The sequence below is a fragment of the Schistocerca piceifrons genome, chromosome 4 (assembly GCF_021461385.2).
Source record: "Schistocerca piceifrons isolate TAMUIC-IGC-003096 chromosome 4, iqSchPice1.1, whole genome shotgun sequence".
Taxonomy (NCBI): Eukaryota; Metazoa; Arthropoda; class Insecta; order Orthoptera; family Acrididae; genus Schistocerca; species Schistocerca piceifrons.
In genome coordinates this window covers 474,719,485-474,739,574 of record NC_060141.1, presented here as the reverse complement: position 1 = coordinate 474,739,574, position 20,090 = coordinate 474,719,485, and the positions used below count along the sequence as shown (strand labels likewise).

Below are 20,090 nucleotides of genomic sequence, written 5' to 3'. Positions count from 1 at the left end.
TTTTCGCCTACGCAGATGACCTATTAGTTGTAGTCACTGCAAACAACAGAGCCCAGTTAGAACAGAAGGCCAGTTGAATACTACAAACTATTACACAATGGTGTCAAAACAATAAACTCAGGATAGGCGAAAACAAAACAACATACACATTACTGAAAGGATCACTCCAACGGAATCCTTCGGTTAAAATTGGGGACACAAACACCGAACGAGCACACGTTACGCGCTATCTTGGGTATGCATTAATGAAAAATTGAATTTCCACGAATACATAAGGCTAACTACAGGCAAAGCAGAAAAAATACTACACAAACTGGTGAGGCTAAAATAAACAGTACAGACAACCTCTACCAGTTATACGGACATACCACCGTGCGCTCTTCGAATCAGTACTTAGCTTCGCAGCTAGCACTTGGGCACTAAACTGAAACTGGTCACCAATAAAGCATCAGACTGACGAGGGCAGAGAAGTGTTCTAGTTAGGCTGTCTCGAGCATTCGGTACCACCTCAGTAGATGTACTGTGTGTGGTGCTCGGAATATCCCCCTTAGATATCACGATCAAATATAGAGCTGCAAGATCCTGGTTATAGATGGGGAGACTAGATAAGGTACACACAATAACTGGTGTGCCGATAGAGACAATGCGTCACCTTAAAAGTTGGCGTTTGGATACGTGACAAGATGAGTGGGCTGTGATAAGGGAAGTAGACTGTTCGACTTCCTTCCCGACGTAAGGAAGTAGTTGAGAATGAAACATATCGATCCCAGCCGCGGTATGGTAATTTCTTAACCGGACACGGATCTTATCCCACGTACTTGAACCGGGTGAGTCTGAGGCAGACACCTATGCGCACATGCGGTGAAGATGGTCACCCAGAACACACTGTCTTTTCCTGCGGGCAATAGGCGAACAATATACATACGCTACACTTAGACTACACAGAAACAGACGTAGATATACACAGCAATGAGAGACGAAGAACAATGGGCACAATTAAACGTACTGACAAACAGTATTTCAAAAGCAACTCATGAAGAGTACCTGCGGGCACGACATAAGAGACATGGCTGTACGCAACGTAACAACAATCTCCAGAGGGTGGACAGCGATACCCACAGTGACAGCGGAAACAGTGACAATGAGGAGGAACAGGAGGGGGAAGACGAGATGTGACAGTAAATAAGCATAACGTGCTCGCGATCTAGCCAAGAAATCACCAAATGCTGTAAACGGATGAGCACCTAAGGTTAATGCTTAAGGTTACTAATACATAGAATTAGCAATACTAATTCTCTACTAGTTGCCATTTGTGTGTGTGTGTGTGTGTGTGTGTGTGTGTGTGTGTGTGTGTATGACTGGCGGTCAACAGCTCGAAGAAACCATTCCGAGGTATTCACCGTCAGTCACAATCGGTGACGGAACTAACAAATCTCTCTTCTATCATATTATCATTTTATATTATTCCCTAAAAAACAACAAAATTTTATTTGTATTTCAATCTTAAATTATTGTTATTCTGAAAAGTATTATTCTTTGTAAATGTTGTAGATAAAACAAAAGAAAAGAAAACTGTAGGAAGATGGAAAGCGAAAATTGTAAAATGTACGACCTGTTTCAAAACATCAGGTAACAGGTCTATAATTTGGCAATAAATAAATAAAAATAAGTTCACAGTAGACGTCAGAGACAGGAACGCAGGCATGAGCAATGTTGACAGAGTAGAGGAAACGAGTGAGAGGGAAGATTCAAGTGATAGGGAGAGGCGGTGTGAATAGACGCCAGTAGTTCCAGTGGTGAGAGACTGAGTGTCGCGATCTGATACACGAGATAGATGGCCACGGCTAGAAAATGCTTGAACATTGCGCCACAAGTAGCGGAAAGCCGCGCGGAGTAGCCGCTCGGTCTGAGACTCCCTGTCACGGATTGCGCGGCCACTCCCTCCGGTGGTTCGAATCCTCCCTCGGGCATGGGTGTTTGTGTTGTTCTTAGCATAAGTTAGATTAAGTGTGTAAGTCTAGGGACACATGACCTCAGCAGTTTGGTCCCTTAGGAATTCTCTCACACAGACACCTAGTAGTGTAAAACGTTGTGCCATCAGTGAAGTGTTGTGTACGTTGTATAGTAGCATGTCGATGGAAGGCAATGGAAACCTCGTAATTCCATTTTGTTGAATTCTGCAGGAGAAGGAAAAACGGTTTCTTAAAAATAGTGGTTCAGATAACGTGCATCTGCAAAGGATGAACATTAATAAAACAGCAGAAACGAGGTCCTGTCCCGAAATGGAATAAAAAAAGGTCTCATGAACATGAGCCCGGAAATGCATCGTTGCCACGGCAGATGGCGCTGACGAATGACAGTACCTCTGACTATATACCGTCTGTTCCGTGTGCGTTGCAGGTGGTAGGGGTAGTAGCGGTTGTCTTGTAGGGTATACATAATCGTACTTTGGCTTACGCTATGTTGGTGGGTCACTTGCCTGGAGCTTGGGGTTCGACTCAACATCCTGTAGAGCCCAGTCCTCCAAATCTGGTGTACACACAGTCCGCTACCTCTTTGCACGTTCGTCCGCCTGAATGGACTCAAGATCACACAAACGCCCAAAGAGGGCTTGAAATGTTGTAAGAGGTTTTTGCTGTCTGTGAGTGTACATGTTTGTGTGTAGTCGTGCTGCCTCTCGACCGTTTCCATTTGCTCGGCCACACATAAACACCATCTCGGCTTGCTCCTGAAATTAACACCGGACCATTCTACTCCTTACAGTATGCTGCGTCAATTACACAGCCGGCAACACTCCAGAAATACACAGTACGTCGTCAGAGTGACTGTCATTCGTCAGCGCCTTCTACCGTGACGATGATGCATTTCCAAACACATTTTCATAGGATCTTTTTTCTTCCTTTTCCAATCAGGAATCCGTCCCTGCAGTTGTGGGCTTTATTAATGTTCACCTTGCATAGCAGAAGCCTAGTTGATAGATTAGAGAAATCCAAGCATTTTCAAATCTCTTTTATGATGGAGTTACTGGTGACTGTAATCACGAGGTTTTCACAGACGAGGTGTTCATTACCTACTTACTGTAATGTAATTTCGAATACTTTAATAAATAATAATAATAGTAATGTAACATATAACAAAAGCATTTGACACGCTGCCAGACCGCATACTGTACGAACGTACGGATAAGCTCCCAGGCAAGTGAGTGGCTCAAAGACTTCTTAAATAACAGAGCCTAGTCCATTCTTCTCGACGCCAACTGTTCATCAGATGGTTCAAATGGCTCTAAGCACTATGGGACTTAACATCTGAGGTCATCAGTCCCCTAGACTTAGATCTACTTAAACCTAACTAACCTAAGGGCATCACACACTTCCATGCCCGAGGCAGGATTCGAATCTGCCACCGTAGCAGCAGCGCGGTTCCGGACTGAAGCGCTTAGAGCCGCTCGGCCACAGCGGCCGGCTGTTCAGAGACAAGGACCTGTGATAGGCAAGTGTGATAGGACCGCTATTACTCATTATGTAAGTAAATAATTTTACGGACAGGGACAGCACTAGTCTGCGGCTGTTTCTGGATTATACGGCGTCGTACGAGAAGGTGCTGTCGTTGAATGAGTGTAGGAGAATAGAAGTTGATTTACAGAAAATTTCCTATTGACGTGATGAGTGACAGCTAGCTCTAAATGTGGAAAAGTGTACATTAATGCAGATGAATGGGAAAAATAATCACGTAATGTTTGAAGACAGCATTAGTACTAGTAGTGTGCTGCTCGACACAGCTACGTTGATTAAATATCTGGGTGTAAAATTGCAAAACTATATCAAATGGAACGAACATTCTACTGGTGAAGGCGAATGGTTTATTGGAAGTAGTTTAGGACTTTCTGGTTCAAATGTACAGGAGACATCCTATACAGGGTGTTACAAAAAGGTACGGCCAAACTTTCAGGAAACATTCCTCACACACAAAGAAAGAAAATATGTTATGTGGACATGTGTCCGGAAACGCTTACTTTCCATATTAGAGCTCATTTTATTACTTCTCTTCAAATCACATTAATCATGGAATGGAAACACGTAGCAACAGAACGTACCAGCGTGACTTTAAACACTTTGTTACAGAAAATGTTCAAAATGTCCTCCGTTAGCGAGGATACATGCATCCACCCTATGTCGCATGGAATCCCTGATGCGCTGATGCAGCCCTGGAGAATGGCGTATTGTATCACAGCCGTCCACAATACGAGCACGAAGAGTCTCTACATTTGGTACCGGGGTTGCGTAGACAAGAGCTTTCAAATGCCCCCATAAATGAAAGTCAAAAGGGTTGAGGTCAGGAGAGCGTGGAGGCCATGGAATTGGTCCGCCTCTACCAATCCATCGGTCAGCGAATCTGTTGTTGAGAAGCGTACGAACACTTCGACTGAAATGTGCAGGAGCTCCAGCGTGCATGAACCACATTTTGTGTCGTACTTGTAAAGGCACATGTTCTAGCAGCACAGGTAGAGTATCCCGTATGAAATCATGATAACGTGTTCCATTGAGCGTAGGTGGAAGAAACTAAAATGAGCTCTAACATGGAAATTAAGCGTTTCCGGACACATGTCCACATAACATCTTTTCTTTATTTGTGTGTGAGGAATGTTTTCTGAAAGTTTGGCAGTACCTTTTTGTAACACCCTGTATAACACTAGGGCGACCAATTCTTAAGTACTGCTCGGGCGTCTGAGAACCTCACCAGATCGTATTAACGGAAGATATCGAAGTACTTCAGAGACGAGGTCCTAGATTTTTTATCAGTATGTTTACTTAATAGCTAGATATTATGGAGATTCTTTGGGAACTGAAATGGGAATGTCTGGATCAAAGGCGGCTTTCATTTCGAGGAACTCTACTGACAAAATTTAGAGAACCGGTATTTGATGCTGACTGCACAACGATTCTAGTGCCAACGTAAATTTTGCGGAAGCATCAAGAAGATAACAGAAATTAGGACTTGCATGAAGCCACGTAACAATGGTTTTATCTCACTCTGTTTGCGATTGGAACAGAAACGGAGCCGGCCGTTGTCGCCGAGCCGTTCTAGGCGCTTCAGTCTGGAACCGCGCGACCGCTACGGTCGCAGGTTCGAATCCTGCCTCGGGCATGGATGTGTGTGAAGTCCTTAGGTTAGTTAGGTTTATGTAGTTCTAAGTTCTAGGGGACTGATGACCTCAGATGTTAAGTCCCATGGTGCTCAGAGCCAACACAAACCGAAATGCTTAGTACTTGTACAGCTTGTCCTCCACAACGCACCATACGGTGGTTTGCGGAGTATGTATGTAGATGTAGATATGGAAATGACCTTTCTGGGCCCGCAGAACTCGTATGACAATGTTCCTAGAATATAATTATGAGAAATAATGAAAATGACCTATGCGAGAGAAAAATGGATTAACCTGGTTAAAAAGTTACACAAGAACACAAAAATAATGACGAATATAGGAAACAAGAGCACCTGAAATATTTTCGTTGATAAAGGTCTAAAACAAGGTTGCGGATTGTCATCTGTTCTGTTTAATACACTACTGGCCATTAAAATTGCTACACCACGAATATAACGCGCTACAGACGCGAAATTTAACCGACAGGAAGAAGATGCTGTGATATGCAAATGATTAGCTTTTCAGAGCAGTCACACAAGGTTGGCGCCGGTGGCGACACCTACAACGTACTGACATGAGGAAAGTTTCCATCCGATTTCTCAAACACAAACAGCAGTTCACCGGCGTTGCCTGGTGAAGCGTTGTTGTGATGCCTCGTGTAAGGAGGAAAAATGCATACCATCAAGTTTCCGATCGCAATTGCGGTTTATCGTATCGCGACATTACTGCTCGCGTTGGTCGATATCCAATGACTGTTAGCAGAATATGGAATCGGTGGGTTCAGGAGCGTAACACGGAACGCCGTGCTGGATCCCAACGGCCTCGTATCACTAGCAGTCGAAATGACAGGCATCTTATGCGCATGGCTGTAACGGGAAGTGCAGCCACGTCTCGATTCCTGGGTCAACAGATGGAGACGTTTGCAAGACAACAACCATCTGCACGAGCAGTTCGACGACGTTTGCAGCAGTATGCACTATCAGCTCGGAGACCATGGCTTCGGTTGCCCTTGACGCTGCATCACAGACAGGAGCGACTGCGATGGTGTGCTCAACGACGAACCTGGGTGCACGAATGGCAAAACGTCATTTTTTTCGGATGAATCCAGGTTCCGTTTACAGCATCATGATGGTCTCATCCGTGTTTGGTGACATCGCGCTGAACGCACATTGAAAGCGTGTATTTGTCATCCCCACCATACTGGCGTATTACCTGGCATGATGGTGTGGGGTACCATTGGTTACACGTCTCGATCACCTCTTGTTCGCAAAGACGGCACTTTGAACAGTGGGCGTTACATTTCAGATGTGTTACGACTCGTGGCTCTACCCTTCATCCAATCCCTGCGAAACCCTACATTTCAGCAGGATAATGCACGACCGCATGTTGCAGGTCCTGTACGGGCCTTTCTAGATACAGAAAATGTTCGACTGCTGCCCAAGCCAGCACATTCTCCAGATCTCTCACCAATTGAAAACATCTGGTCAATGGTGGCCGAGCAAGTGGCTCGTCACAATACGCCAGTCACTACTCTTGATGAGCTGTGATATCGTGTTGAAGCTACATGGGCAGCTGTACCTGTACACGCCGTCCGAACTCTGTTTGACTCAATGCCCATGCGCCTCAAGGCTGTTGTTACGGCCAGAGGTGGTTGTTGTGGGTACTGATTTCTCAGGATCTATGCACCGAAATTGCGTGAAAATGTAATCACATGTCAGTTTTAGTATAATATATTTGTCCAATGAATACCTGTTTATCATCTGCATTTCTTCTTGGTGTAGCAGTTTTAATGGCCAGTAGTTTATTTTTCTGGAATAGTCATTGAATGGCTGCTGCAGGAAGTGTTCACGTATGGGAATCAGATTGGTGACGACGCTCTTCATTTTTCTTCTGGGGATGGCCAGGCAACATATTCTCAAGATGAAGATGATTATGGAATACATGCTGAGAAATGTTAAAGAAGAGCATAGCAAATGGGATTTGGGAATAAATCTGGACAAGGCGGATTCTATGTGTAAGGGACAGGATTTGGTAAAAATTGACGCAGAGAGAGGGTAAATAATATTCTGTAGAAGCGAAAGAGAGCTTTGAACAGGATAATATGAAATAATAATATTCGGCAAGACAATACTAAAATGATATTTCACAGTGTGGTGGAGAATATGGTTCTAAAAGGAGCTGATATGTGGTCTCATACAAGAAAAAATAGCGTGAAAATTAGAACAGAGCAAATGGACTGTGGGAGAAAATTTCTGCAGTTAACCAGGTAAGATAGGTTACGAAACGGGAAATATGCATGCTAATGCAGATAACGTATTCCATAACAAAAACTTCGGAGAACAGATCGCTTGAGAGGTATGGGTAAGTGCGGAGAACCATACGTGACCAAGGAAGGTTTTAAATTGGCAGCCGCTCGGAAGAAGACGGAGAAGATCCCCAGCATTAAGATGGGAAAAATACACACAGGAAGCAATGGAAACAGGAATCTAAGATCTTATGATAGAAATGAAAGATGCCTTTTGAAGAAAACGGCTAACTGCTAGCGGGGGAGAAAAATATTACGTTAGTATCAAGTAATGGGAAGATATGTTCATCTACAAAGAATTGTGGCTATTCAATTGTTCGGTGAGTCGCGCAATAACTAGACTACTAATTATAATTACAATATTAAAATCTTTAATCTAAAATGGGTATAATCAGATACATTACTTATGGATTCCGTAAGGAGTTGCGTTGGTACGAAACAGAAAGAACCACACACTGACCGCGGGCTATTTACAGTAGAGAATACAAACGGTCCATATTTGTTAAGTGAAGATCATATCCCGCTATGCGCAGGAAAACTCGAAGACATGCGAAGGTAGGCAACTATGAGAAATCCACATTCGAAGCAATGTAATACATTTATCTTTCTTTTCAGTTTCATTACTTATTTTCGTTGTATACTGTTTCTAATTTATTAAGATTTTTAAACACACTTGCTGTGGTTTTATAGTATAAATTATTATCATTGTCACAATTAATAATTAAAACTGTTGAACAGAGAATTTTCAGTGTATTGTACGACCTGCTGTAGACCTACATAGTGGAGTGGAATGTAGGAACTGACAGTTATAAAGTATATTTATGACGAAAGCAAAATTCATATTGGATGTCTTTCACATTGTTTTAAAAAACATAAAACATAAAAGACTACTGTATTTTCACCTTCAAGAGATAAGATATTTTTACAAAGTTATTGATTCAAATTTTTTCACGAATTTAAATTATTATTTATGTGTAGTGTAGGATTCTTCTTTGTCTCGGTGCTGTAAAATCTCAATCATTTTTCAGTTTTAGATTCTTGGGCTCTTCTTGTCGAAGGACACATGTAGCAAAAACGCTGATGTGAAAAAACCTTCTAACTACCTTCTTAATACCGTGTTGGTCCACCTTTCATAAATAATAGAGTTGGCATGGATTCGACAAGTTCTTGATATGTTTCTGAAGGTATGAGTCAGCAGACGCCTAAGCACAGATCTCGCAATTCTCGTAAATTACGGGCTTTTGGTTTGTGGACGCGGAGATGCCGCCTGGAAGCATCACATATGTTTTCCATGGGTTCAGATCAGGCTGATTTCGTGGCCATGCACCTCAAACCACTGTTCTCAGATTCTGCCCTTGTGACGGGGCCAGTTATCCAGTGACTTTTCAGTTCACTACCCGGCCTGGTAAGTGGCAACACCTGCTGGTCACCGTAGTTCGAAATCTAGTCATCTGTGGATTTCCCATTGCCTACCGTACAAGTAGTGTATGTGTAAAGGAGATAGCAGACAAGCTGCTAGTGCAAGCACTTACACACTGCAGCTCGTGCATTTGGGGTCCCCAGCAAACAGCCATGACAACGGATATCGAATGAATTAGCAGATCAAATTTTTGCGTAGATATCTACTGCAATTGCCGTTATAATCAATTATTATTCGTTCAACCGTCTTTAGCTTACTACAATGAAAGTCTATTTCTCAGCAGACGCGATATTGCTTATATTTATAAAGCATCTTCTGTGATCATTCTGGAAATATGGGTACTAGTATGTCTCTCCATTTTGGTATTTATAGACGAAAAACAGTATTTCCTTGCAAAATTGGAGTGCAATTTATTCACAGCGTGTTTTACATCTTCTTTACATATTTTACAAACCACAGCATTTTCATTCATTGTTATCGGTGAGTTTCGTGAGAACAATGTCTCCTTTGTTCCAAAGGTTCATAGGTATCTCTTTAATAATTCGATGTGTGCTGCACAGGCCATATGAAATTGTAAAGCTCACGAATCTTCGGAACGAAGGTAACATTGTTTCGCCAAGCCCAAGCCCTGTTAATTAAAGCTGAAGAACGAGAATGATGCCAGAGCCCACAAGGTTTTTTTTTTTTTTTTTACGATGATGAACATGTAAGTGAAACTGGAAAGAAAACATCTGATATTCGTACGAAGAGCCCACGCTATCTTCCGTAAAACGGGTTGTGATATATACACGTAGAGGAGAAGGGAAAGTAAACCATTTGTTTTCAGCCTCTTTCTTTTTTTTAATTTCCTTCAGAAAGCGAAATTTAGCTTCATGCTTCAGAATCAGTCATCACTATTCGCAAGATACGAATACGTGAGTGAAACACCATGCCACGGAAAGATGACTGACCCGATCTCAGTATTTTAGAGTATACGAGGGGAAGGCCCGTAACGATCACAACGTTTGGGTAGCATTTAATAAAGTACCCTTAGTCAGGTTCGTAATAGATGGTTCGTTTTGTAAACTAATAACATCAATACAGTGCAGTCCTTGCACCTTTCAACAAAATACTTTTTGGACAAATTTGAAATCAATGTTCACTCAGCTGACAAAAATGTATTCTGAGTATTGCGCCTCGTCATGATGTAAAAAATTGTACAGTGACCTTCTTCTCTGTCTGTTCACCAGTTCCCACCTAAAGCTGAAAAACCCATTCGAGAAAAGTGTGGACATTCTTCACCTAATGTTTTCAGTGATGGTACTTTAGCGAATAATATAAATGAGTCCGTAAATATGAGATCATAGGCTATGGTCAACTTTTTACGTTTTACAGGTCTAGGGGAGCAGTGCACGGAAAGTGATGATTGCTTCGACAATTACGCGACTCACACCTTGACGTGTGCCAGTGGAGTCTGCGCATGTGCCGACGGTGCCTACGACCGCTATGGCTCTTGCAGGCTGAAAGCAAGGGGTAAGTCAGTGTGCAGTTAATTTCATTTCTTACCTCCTCATTTTCTCCATTCCTGATGTAATATTTGGATCACAAGATGAGCAGGTATATACAACACTCCAGGTGTAATTCTTTCTCTGAAATTTTGCTTGCAAATTAGCTGTTCGATAGCCACGTGTACCTAAATTACGTAAAACAAATTGTTAAGATTTGTTTAGCGATTACGTAGATCTTCCCGGCGTAGTAAATATTGATGCTCTTGAAGGGCATGCCGCCGTATTTCATCGTCCTGACGACATGATATTTCGACGGTGCAACTGGCCGCCGTCTTCAGATGAGATTGCAGGTGCATAGTGACGCCGGACCTGAGGTAACATGAGGCACGGTGGCTCCTTTATACCCTAGAATAGGTCTCTGGGCGTGCGCGAGAAGTGGGACGGCTGCCTTCTTCGAAGCAAAAGCGATTAATCTCAAATTAAGATGGTTATTTCTTACGACTTATCTTACCTTACGACTTATCTTAGAAGAAAGATTAAGGAAAGGCAAACCTACGTTTCTAGCATTTGTAGACTTAGAGAAAGCTTTTGACAATGTTGACTGGAATACTCTCTTTCAAATTCTAAAGGTGGCAGGGGTAAAATACAGGGAGCGAAAGGCTATTTACAATTTGTACAGAAACCAGATGGCAGTTATAAGAGTCGAGGGACATGAAAGGGAAGCAGTGGTTGGGAAGGGAGTAAGACAAGGTTGTAGCCTCTCCCCGATGTTGTTCAATCTGTATATTGAGCAAGCAGTAAAGGACACAAAAGAAAAATTCGGGGTAGGTATTAAAATTCATGGAGAAGAAATAAAAACTTTGAGGTTCGCCGATGACATTGTAATTCTGTCAGAGACAGCAAAGGACTTGGAAGAGCAGTTGAATGGAATGGACAGTGTCTTGAAAGGAGGATATAAGATGAACATCAACAAAAGCAAAACAAGGATAATGGAATGTAGTCTAATTAAATCGGGTGATGCTGAGGGAATTAGATTAGGAAATGAGGCACTTAAAGTAGTAAAGGAGTTTTGCTATTTGGGGAGCAAAATAACTGATGATGATCGAAGTAGAGAGGATATAAAATGTAGGCTGGCAATGGCAAGGAAAGCGTTTCTGAAGAAGAGAAATTTGTTAACATCCAGTATTGATTTATGTGTCAGGAAGTCATTTCTGAAAGTATTCGTATGGAGTGTAGCCATGTATGGAAGTGAAACATGGACGATAAATAGTTTGGACAAGAAGAGAATAGAAGCTTTCGAAATGTGGTGCTACAGAAGAATGCTGAAGATTAGATGGGTAGATCACATAACTAATGAGGAGGTATTGAATAGGATTGGGGAGGAGAGATGTTTGTGGCACAACTTGACCAGAAGAAGGGATCGGTTGGTAGGACATGTTCTGAGGCATCAAGGGATCGCCAATTTAGTATTGGAGGGCAGCGTGGAGGATAAAAATCGTAGAGGGAGACCAAGAGATGAATACACTAAGCAGATTCAGAAGGATGTAGGTTGCAGTAGGTACTGGGAGATGAAAAAGCTTGCACAGGATAGAGTAGCATGGAGAGCTGCATCAAACCAGTCTCAGGACTGAAGACCACAACAACAACAACATTTCTTGCATCTAATAAAATAGGATTCCACAGATTGCCTAAAGGAAAACCTTCATCTCTGTCAATAATCTCATCGGACAGTCGTATTTCGATGGGTTCCTAAAGAACACAGTGCCAGTAACGGGAAGGCGGAGCAGTAATTTGCGTCTCTTTTATTGCTATATTATGCTCTTCATTAAGGCAACGTTCAGCCGGTAAACAGATGGCTACTTTTCTGTCGACAAACAACCTTCGAGGTGAAGCAGGGGCCGCACCTGGCCCGCGAAGCATATACGTAATTGTGTTGGCGGGGCAGAGCCTGCTTACACCACAGCGTCGAACTTGGTGCCTGACCAATTTCAACTTGACTGTACCCATTCCTGAGAGAAAGGCCTTAACAGATGGAAGGACAGTCAGACACGTACGTACAAAATAAAGTTATCTCAAAAGCGTTCCGTTTTTCCCTAAATACTAATTACTCTAAAACCAAGATACTTAGGCAATTTTCTCTTTCGGGGATTGCGTGTTTAAAGGCGCCATCGAATTTGGAGTACAAGACCCTAGTCGACAACGATAGCGGACTATAACAGAGTCATGCAGTGAGCCAAGAGAAAGCAAAGCCGAGCGTCGCAATTCCTCCCCTTCCACCCACCCCCTCCCGCCACTCAACTACATCCCATCCCGAAACCCAACGCGGCAACGGCGTGCCTAGCTATACGAACAGAGTGATGGAGGCGATAGACGCCAATTTATGTAGGACGCCGATAAAAGCAGAACAATAATCATCAGGGAACACCTGAAGATGGCAACTAGTCTCTCTGCCGAAGTATAGTGCAGAACTTACCGTGTGATCCAGACAGTCGCCCTAGAGTTCTACAAATGACGACGACAGAACACTGTGTCAAGCAGCCACCTCGTTTTAAGAACCACTCCCTCTTCCCCTACGCATGCTATCTACATGTAGCTATTGTGCTGTAAGATTGTAACCTGTATGAGTGTATCTGCTGTAACGTTAAGCTTATTAGTGGCTATGTTTAACTTTCTGGTTGTAGCTACGTGAAACGTCCTAGCTTAAGAGTTCCACCGTGTATGGTTGTCTACACTATATGCAGCCTCTGTGAAGTCTGTAGATTTGGCCTTCTAGATGTGACTGCTGTGTAACTACATAAACTTTATGCCTATTTGTCATCTTTCGCCTAAAGATTTATACAATCCTTTAATTGTACAACATTGGTTTGTGTGGTAAGAAAACCAAGATTTACGTACGTGACTATATAAGATCCTAACATCATGACTGAACAATCACTGAATATAAAGTATCCCATCCACAGCTATTGGTATACAGCAACACAATATTTAACATATTCCTAATGGGACACCCACAACTGTCATTTGAATTATTCATGGTAAATAAAATCCGTTGCAGTTGTAATTATAAAATTCATTTATTTCGATAGAAACATGCGCGTTTCGGAAGCTAATGTCATTTTCAGGTGCTACTGTAAGAACTGATGAAGACTAAGTAGGACGCTAAACAGAATTACTTAACATCAGAGAGGAGTGTTAAGGCCATAGACTATCAGTAGAAACGTACCTTAATTGCTTGCCACAAAACATATAAGTAGTGCAGAAAAATTAACGAATTTGACCAGTGGTATGAGAGAGCCTGTGCGGGTGAGGCATGAAAAATATGGGGTCGATCCATAAAACTTGAGGTAAACGCATTTTGAGTACAATCGGCAGCACACGTGCAACTCACTTGTAAGTTTAGTTGTACACAATTAAGGTACGTTCTTGTGATGGTACACAGCCTTATCGGCCCCCCTAATGTTTCTTAATTTTATTTAGTGTGGTGTGCGTACTGTAAGACCTTCGGTACACACACCATCAGATCACTTGACTTGTCGCTCTAACGAAGTAGGCGAGTGTCAGCAATATGTCTCGTGGTCTTATCGTGGAGTGTTTATCTTCTGCCTTTAGGTCATACGGTAGAAATGCCACTTGCACGCTTAGAGTAGCAGATTGACGGTGACCAACTTTAAACAGAACTTGATAAATTTTCACACACATTTATTAAAATAAAAATCATAGACATTACGTAACTTAATTCTGGTTGCTGTTTACAATTGACAATCTGAAGTTCCTTTGGTCTTGGTACGTTAATCTTATTCTCATATATCTCTGATACTTGACAAAGTGTCTATTCATTTACCTTCATGACTATGTACAGGAATATGGTAATCTTATTAGGCGCAGACTGAAACTTGACTGTAGACTAATGCAGACTAATGCAGACTGATGCAGACAAATGCAGACTAAAGCAGACTGAGTAATCGGAGGTCTGTACAATCGTTATAATACCTCGCGCGTTCAGGTATCACTGCGCGAGTGTGATCCGCGAGGAGAAAAGGTTCTACGTTAGCAGCAATCTCATTGGCTGCATTACATATTAATACGCGGATCGGCGGAAGCAGAATTTGGTCCGTCTCTAAGACAGCGCCATCTCGTAGTGCAGAGACGGATGAGCGCTGCGCCTGCGCTGTTGTGCTTAGCAGGGCGCGCTCTAGTGGGAAAGTTTTGTACGCGCTGAATACGCGGAACTATGTACACAACATTTAGTATCCTGCTTAGTCTTCAGTAATTGTTACAATAGTACCTGAAGGTGGAATTAATGTCATGAAATAGGGGCAGTTTACGTTCCCTTATTCAATGAAGGGACTTCGTAATTACAACTGCAACGGATTTATTCACCACGAACATCACAATATTTCTTAACACATTGTTTTCAGTACGATAGTACGGTTGGCCTAACAACAGTAATTAACGCACGTACAAAATAAACATATTTGATAGACAGACGTAATCAGAATCTGCGCTAAATGAATTAACACTCATTGCTCCCTAGACGCACTAGACATTGAACCCGGTCCTAACAACGATATGGCTTATCTGTGCAATAACCGAAACGTAGCGCTATTGCAATGCAAATAGTCATGTGCAACAATATGCGCTGGGTGAAATCACGCTACTTTTGATATTACGGATATATTGCATACTAAGTGCAAGGCGAGAAAGCCAAGTGCCAGCGAATCATATGATAGTAACCGGGTAGCGCGAGATGCAATGCGTGTCTGGATAAACTAAGTTTAGAGATCTTTTGAGTGAGCAAGTGGGACTTAAAGGTCAGTAACTAATAACTAGAAAAGTATTGTGATTTATTTGTGTATTAACTAGCGAAATTAGAGAATGTGTTGAGAATTGTTATTAACAATACTAGTAGCTTTGAACATATAACAGAAAGCTCATGAAATGAACAATTTAGATAAAACTACCTCTTACATTTAGTACTTTAGAAGTAGAAGGGTGAAGGATGATGTGATCCTGAGTTCATACATATCATGAAGTGCTTAAACCAACAATGTTCTAATAGACAAAGCACAAGTTACAATACTGGAAATGCAAAAACTGAAAATGATCCGTAAAAGCGACATTCTGTTTCATGTATTGCCCGCGCATGCCAATGCATAGCCAGATGTTAACTTATTCGACATGTTCCAAGCTGCAGCAACTCCATTCCGAAATCTGGCTTCCACACCAGCACGTACCAAGTCAACACATTCAATTCTATCAATACTTGACAACGGAGTGCTAGCGAGCACGTACTGACTGCTTGACAATATAAACTTTCGAATCCAAAAACTCTTCTCTACCCATGCACACAGGAAACAAGAATTGTGTGGCAAGTATTACAAATAAAACTACCGTCTCTCATAATATAGATACCTCACACAAGACATCACATATTGCGGAGCAAACTGTGTTTGCAGTGGCGCAGCGTTTCAATATCATCGTGTCTGTGGCGACTTCAGACTACAGTTACACATAAAACGACGATTGCGAATTTCTCTTCTGGTTGATGCATTCTGAACCACAGGAAATATGAACACATTTCACACCGGATTTTGCTTCCATCTGTAAAAGACAAAACCCGCCTGCATAACCGCGCTGGCTAACGCCCGCTTGTGCAACGACACTCGACCCTGAGGTCACCAATTTCGGATCCTGGTGGTGGAAAATTTTCCCTTACAGTATTTGGTCGGTAATGAGAGGATAGATGGTGACGCGAAATTCCTGATCTCCACTCTTTGCGACAGTATCCTGGATTAAATTCCAAATCTCTCCGCTGTGTCTCTGAAGTGAGAGTATGTGACACAGTTACTGGTGATCTGTCCGGCGGATGGGAATTTTATGCTCGATGGCACCCTTGGTGCTATTCGAGAAGAGTAGGCTACGCGCGGACATTGGGTTTCACCCTCTCCCTTCCCTTCATCCATAACACAAACCCAACACTACACTGTACAAGCACACATTGTCGTGTCCTGACATAAGTGGGAGTGGGAGAGAGGGGTTACTGGTCAGTCTCCACTCCCGAGCGGTACAGAGCAGAAGGCAGGACAATTCACAGTGAAGGCATTTGATTGTTTTCTTCTATCTGAGCCAACACTGGTACAGGTGTTTACTAGAAATGCAGGTGCTGACACTTGGTAGGGAACTCGTTGTGGAGACTCTGGACAAACCGGGTTTTGAATTAGTTGTTTATTCCATACAGGACTAACTAATACACTGGAGGCTAGTTCTAGTGTTAGAAAAAGCATGAATAACACTGTTACAACAGAAACCAGTGCAGAAGTCCCAGGAGTGGATGCTAACAACAGTAGCAAACACTAGCAGCATATTAAGCCAACAACTTAGTTGCAAAACAAAACATACTGAATGTGACACTGTTCACTGAGGCACTCCAAGTGAGAGAGCAGACTTACGGTGAGCTGGACCGAGGCTGGAGTCGACAGACGCTGATTCGGCGGCCAGATCATCTGACTGAGAACTCCGCCAAAATGCGGAACCTAGGTGTTTTAAGGAGTCGCGTGGGGGCACTGTTTTTCCCACTTAAAGCCACCCAGCCAAGCCCGCAGGTCTGTTGCAGGCGCCTGCCAATCACGGTTTAGTTAGGTCCCCTCTACTGCTAATAAGGCGGGGATGTTAATGCAGTTGCACTAACTGGGTCCGTATTTCGTATCAACATTGTTCAGCTGAAAGCTAAACGTAACTGCTCTGCCAAGTAAGGCTTGCAACATTATTATTATACGTCATTTAGCCTCGCCCCTAGGGCTCCCCGGAGTAGGGACTGCTAGGTCAACATTTTTTTGGCGTTTTCGCTCTCTTTCTTACTCTTGTGAGCCTACTGACGTTTCTGTTCTCAGGGCTGGTATCAAGCTGGCTTTATCGCTAACACGTTCTACGGTGGCAACCTACTACAGCGTCTAGACGACATATGATGTTACATGTTAATTCCTTTAAGAGTAACTAGGGCCCTGGGACCGCGTCTGGGGGCGTCTGCATTTTCGCAAGGTTCTCCCGTTACTGTTTACTTCATGTAACAATATCTCTCCTAGTTTCGTCTGCCATCAGCATCGTCTCTGCTTCCGCGAACTGGAGTGTCTGTCCTCCTTTCTCACAGTTTCACGATAACACTACAGTGGCAAAGAATAATCAATACGTTACAACATCACAGTCGTGCACACAACACATATACACACCTGATACTTCATAACGGGTCAAAGGGAAGCCCTGCCAAACCTAGGACCTTCTCCAGGACGGTGATGCAGAATTTTTGCATCTGCTCCCCAACATTCATTCCCTGAGTACAGGAAACTGTTATGTACAAGACAGCGATTGTGCACAAGTTGAAGGGTATGGAAAACCCTCAACGCACCATGGATTTAGGGCAAGCATGACAGCGACACAGTGGTGATGAGTGACGGTGCACATGTGAATTATACAGAGAGTCCACAAAACTATAGGTATAAAAGATTTATAAAAATAATAAATGTCGAAAATCTTCCAGAAATGGTATAAACTTAATAATAACTGTTGCTGACCGGCATCGCGCCAACCAGCGATGCTAATCACAAGGTATCGCACCGTCTCATGAAGAAACAGCGATACACTATTTCAGTCAGTGGAGCCAACTACAGCAGCCTGGATGTAGAACTTGTCAGTGGTCTCCTGTACTGCAGCTCAGGCGCAGCCTCGCACTATGGTCGTGTTTTCCCGTCGTTTTCGTTGTGATAAGCTTCGAGGATGGCCTCCCCAAACGAATATTTGAGATCGTCGAGCGGGTCTTCACTTTCCTTCAACGAGAAGCCCCCATTGTCGTTCTGTGCCATGGACTGTATGGTAGTAGGGCTTGCTTCGTACGGAATATGTGAACGACGCCTCTACACTTTTGAGTGAGGGGTCATGCTAATCTAACTGGTATGCGACATCCAACAAGTGTCGAAGATTACGATATGGCCCACAGCAGTGTTTCAGTAACTTTTCCAACTGTTCCACATTCCACACAGGTGTAAAAATCCATAAAAACTCTTCTGGGCTGTATGTCGCCTAGCTTTTCTTAGCGTTACACTGTAGTGCTGTCGATCTTTCTCCTGGGCATCCAGCGTTCGTATGCGAGTCAGCTGCCATGTTTTTCAGTCCTGGTGATGAGATGTTTCAGGTAGTCAGCCCAAGTGTCGTCCAGTTAAAACGAGAACAGTGCATCCATTGTCATTTTAGCCTGGCGTCCACGGAACAGAAAGAACAGCGTGTCTTGCTTCGCTGTATTGTATGCGAGTGTCACTATCTGCATCGTGGAAGAACATCAGGATAGCTGACCGTAAACGGGCACCTATAGCCACCCCATTGGGTCATAGTTCCTCTCATACAAAGTTCTGTACATTAATTGAAATTCTCCTTTAGTCTGTTCCGTCTGCCTAAAGACTTCTATGATTTTCAATAGTGTTGGATCTTCTTTCTGTTCAGCAGCATTGTCATTTTATGCAGCAATAATTGAGATTTCTTTTATACTCCGGTATACTGCCAAAGGATTTCTTTAAATGCAACAGTGCATACGTGCCCTCTTTTCTATACGGCTTCAGGACGGAAGCTTCAGGACCAGTGCCGTCAGTCGATCTGATGGACCCTTCAGGCTAATAGCCAGCATAGACAAAGATGGGCCGTCACAACAGCATGCCAAATAAATACAGCTGGAACTTGTCGATGGCCCACAGAACCGCAGGTGTCTCTTTCTCGGTCGTGGAGTAGTTCATCTTGGACATCGGGAGTACTCGAAAGTATAAGCCATTGCATTTTCAACAACTTCCTGAATCTGCACTAGAACTGCACGTATAAATGCACATACAAATGCTAGCCTCGGCCTCGGGGTGAAGTTCTGTCTTACCATCACGTCATACAATGCTAGGACGGCGAATGTGTTAGCTCCTCCTTAAGGACCAGGAAATAACTTTCCTGTACTTCACTCGAGGGATATTTGGCGTCTCACTGTAGCAGTTCTCCCAAAAGACGTCACTTGGAACAGATTATAGATCGTTGCTAGTAACAACACAGTCCGAGAAAACTTCTCACACGAATGCGCCGAGGAGTCGGAAAATTTGTGGCTGCTCAAATTTCTTCCAGATTAGGACGGACTTCATCGCCATTCATTAGATTCCCCAAGATATTATTTAGTGGGCGGCGAAGAGGCAATGTTTCGCATATAGGCGGAGGCGGAGGAGGGGGAGGAAGAGATTAGTGTTTAACGTCCCGTCGACAATGAGGTCATTAGAGACGGTGCACAAGCTCGGTTTAGGGAAGAATGGGGAAGGAAATCGGCCGTGCCCTTGCAAAGGAACCATCCCGGAATTTGCCTGAAGTGATCTAGAGAAATCATGGAAAACCTACATCAGGATGACCGAGGCCTGCGTTCGGTACATACTTCTGCAAGTTTCTCAGGCAGCCTCGACGTTTTTTACATGTCTATGTAAAATCGATATAACAAAAACACGTTGTCCATTTAAGTTGATGTAGTAGGCTGACCGTCATATATTCGAATGTGGCTGTATTATCACACAGGCCAAACGGCATGACTTCGAACTTGTAGATACGCTCAGGATTTATGAATGCAGTATTTTACCTGTCAGCCTCATCAACATCAGTTATCCAGTAGCCTGTCTGCATGTCCGTAGTTGAGAAATATTTTGCTTTTTTCAAACATTCGAGAGCGTCATC

General features: G+C 43.1%; 1 protein-coding gene across 1 annotated transcript in view; it reads left to right on the top strand.

Moving 5' to 3' along the window:
* Positions 1-20,090, top strand: part of LOC124795926 (fibulin-2-like) — a 115,647-nt gene that overhangs the window by 34,643 nt on the left and 60,914 nt on the right. The window contains exon 4 of the mRNA XM_047260007.1: positions 10,243-10,380. Within this exon, the coding sequence (XP_047115963.1) occupies positions 10,243-10,380 (138 nt within the window). The remainder of the gene's footprint in view (positions 1-10,242; positions 10,381-20,090) is intronic.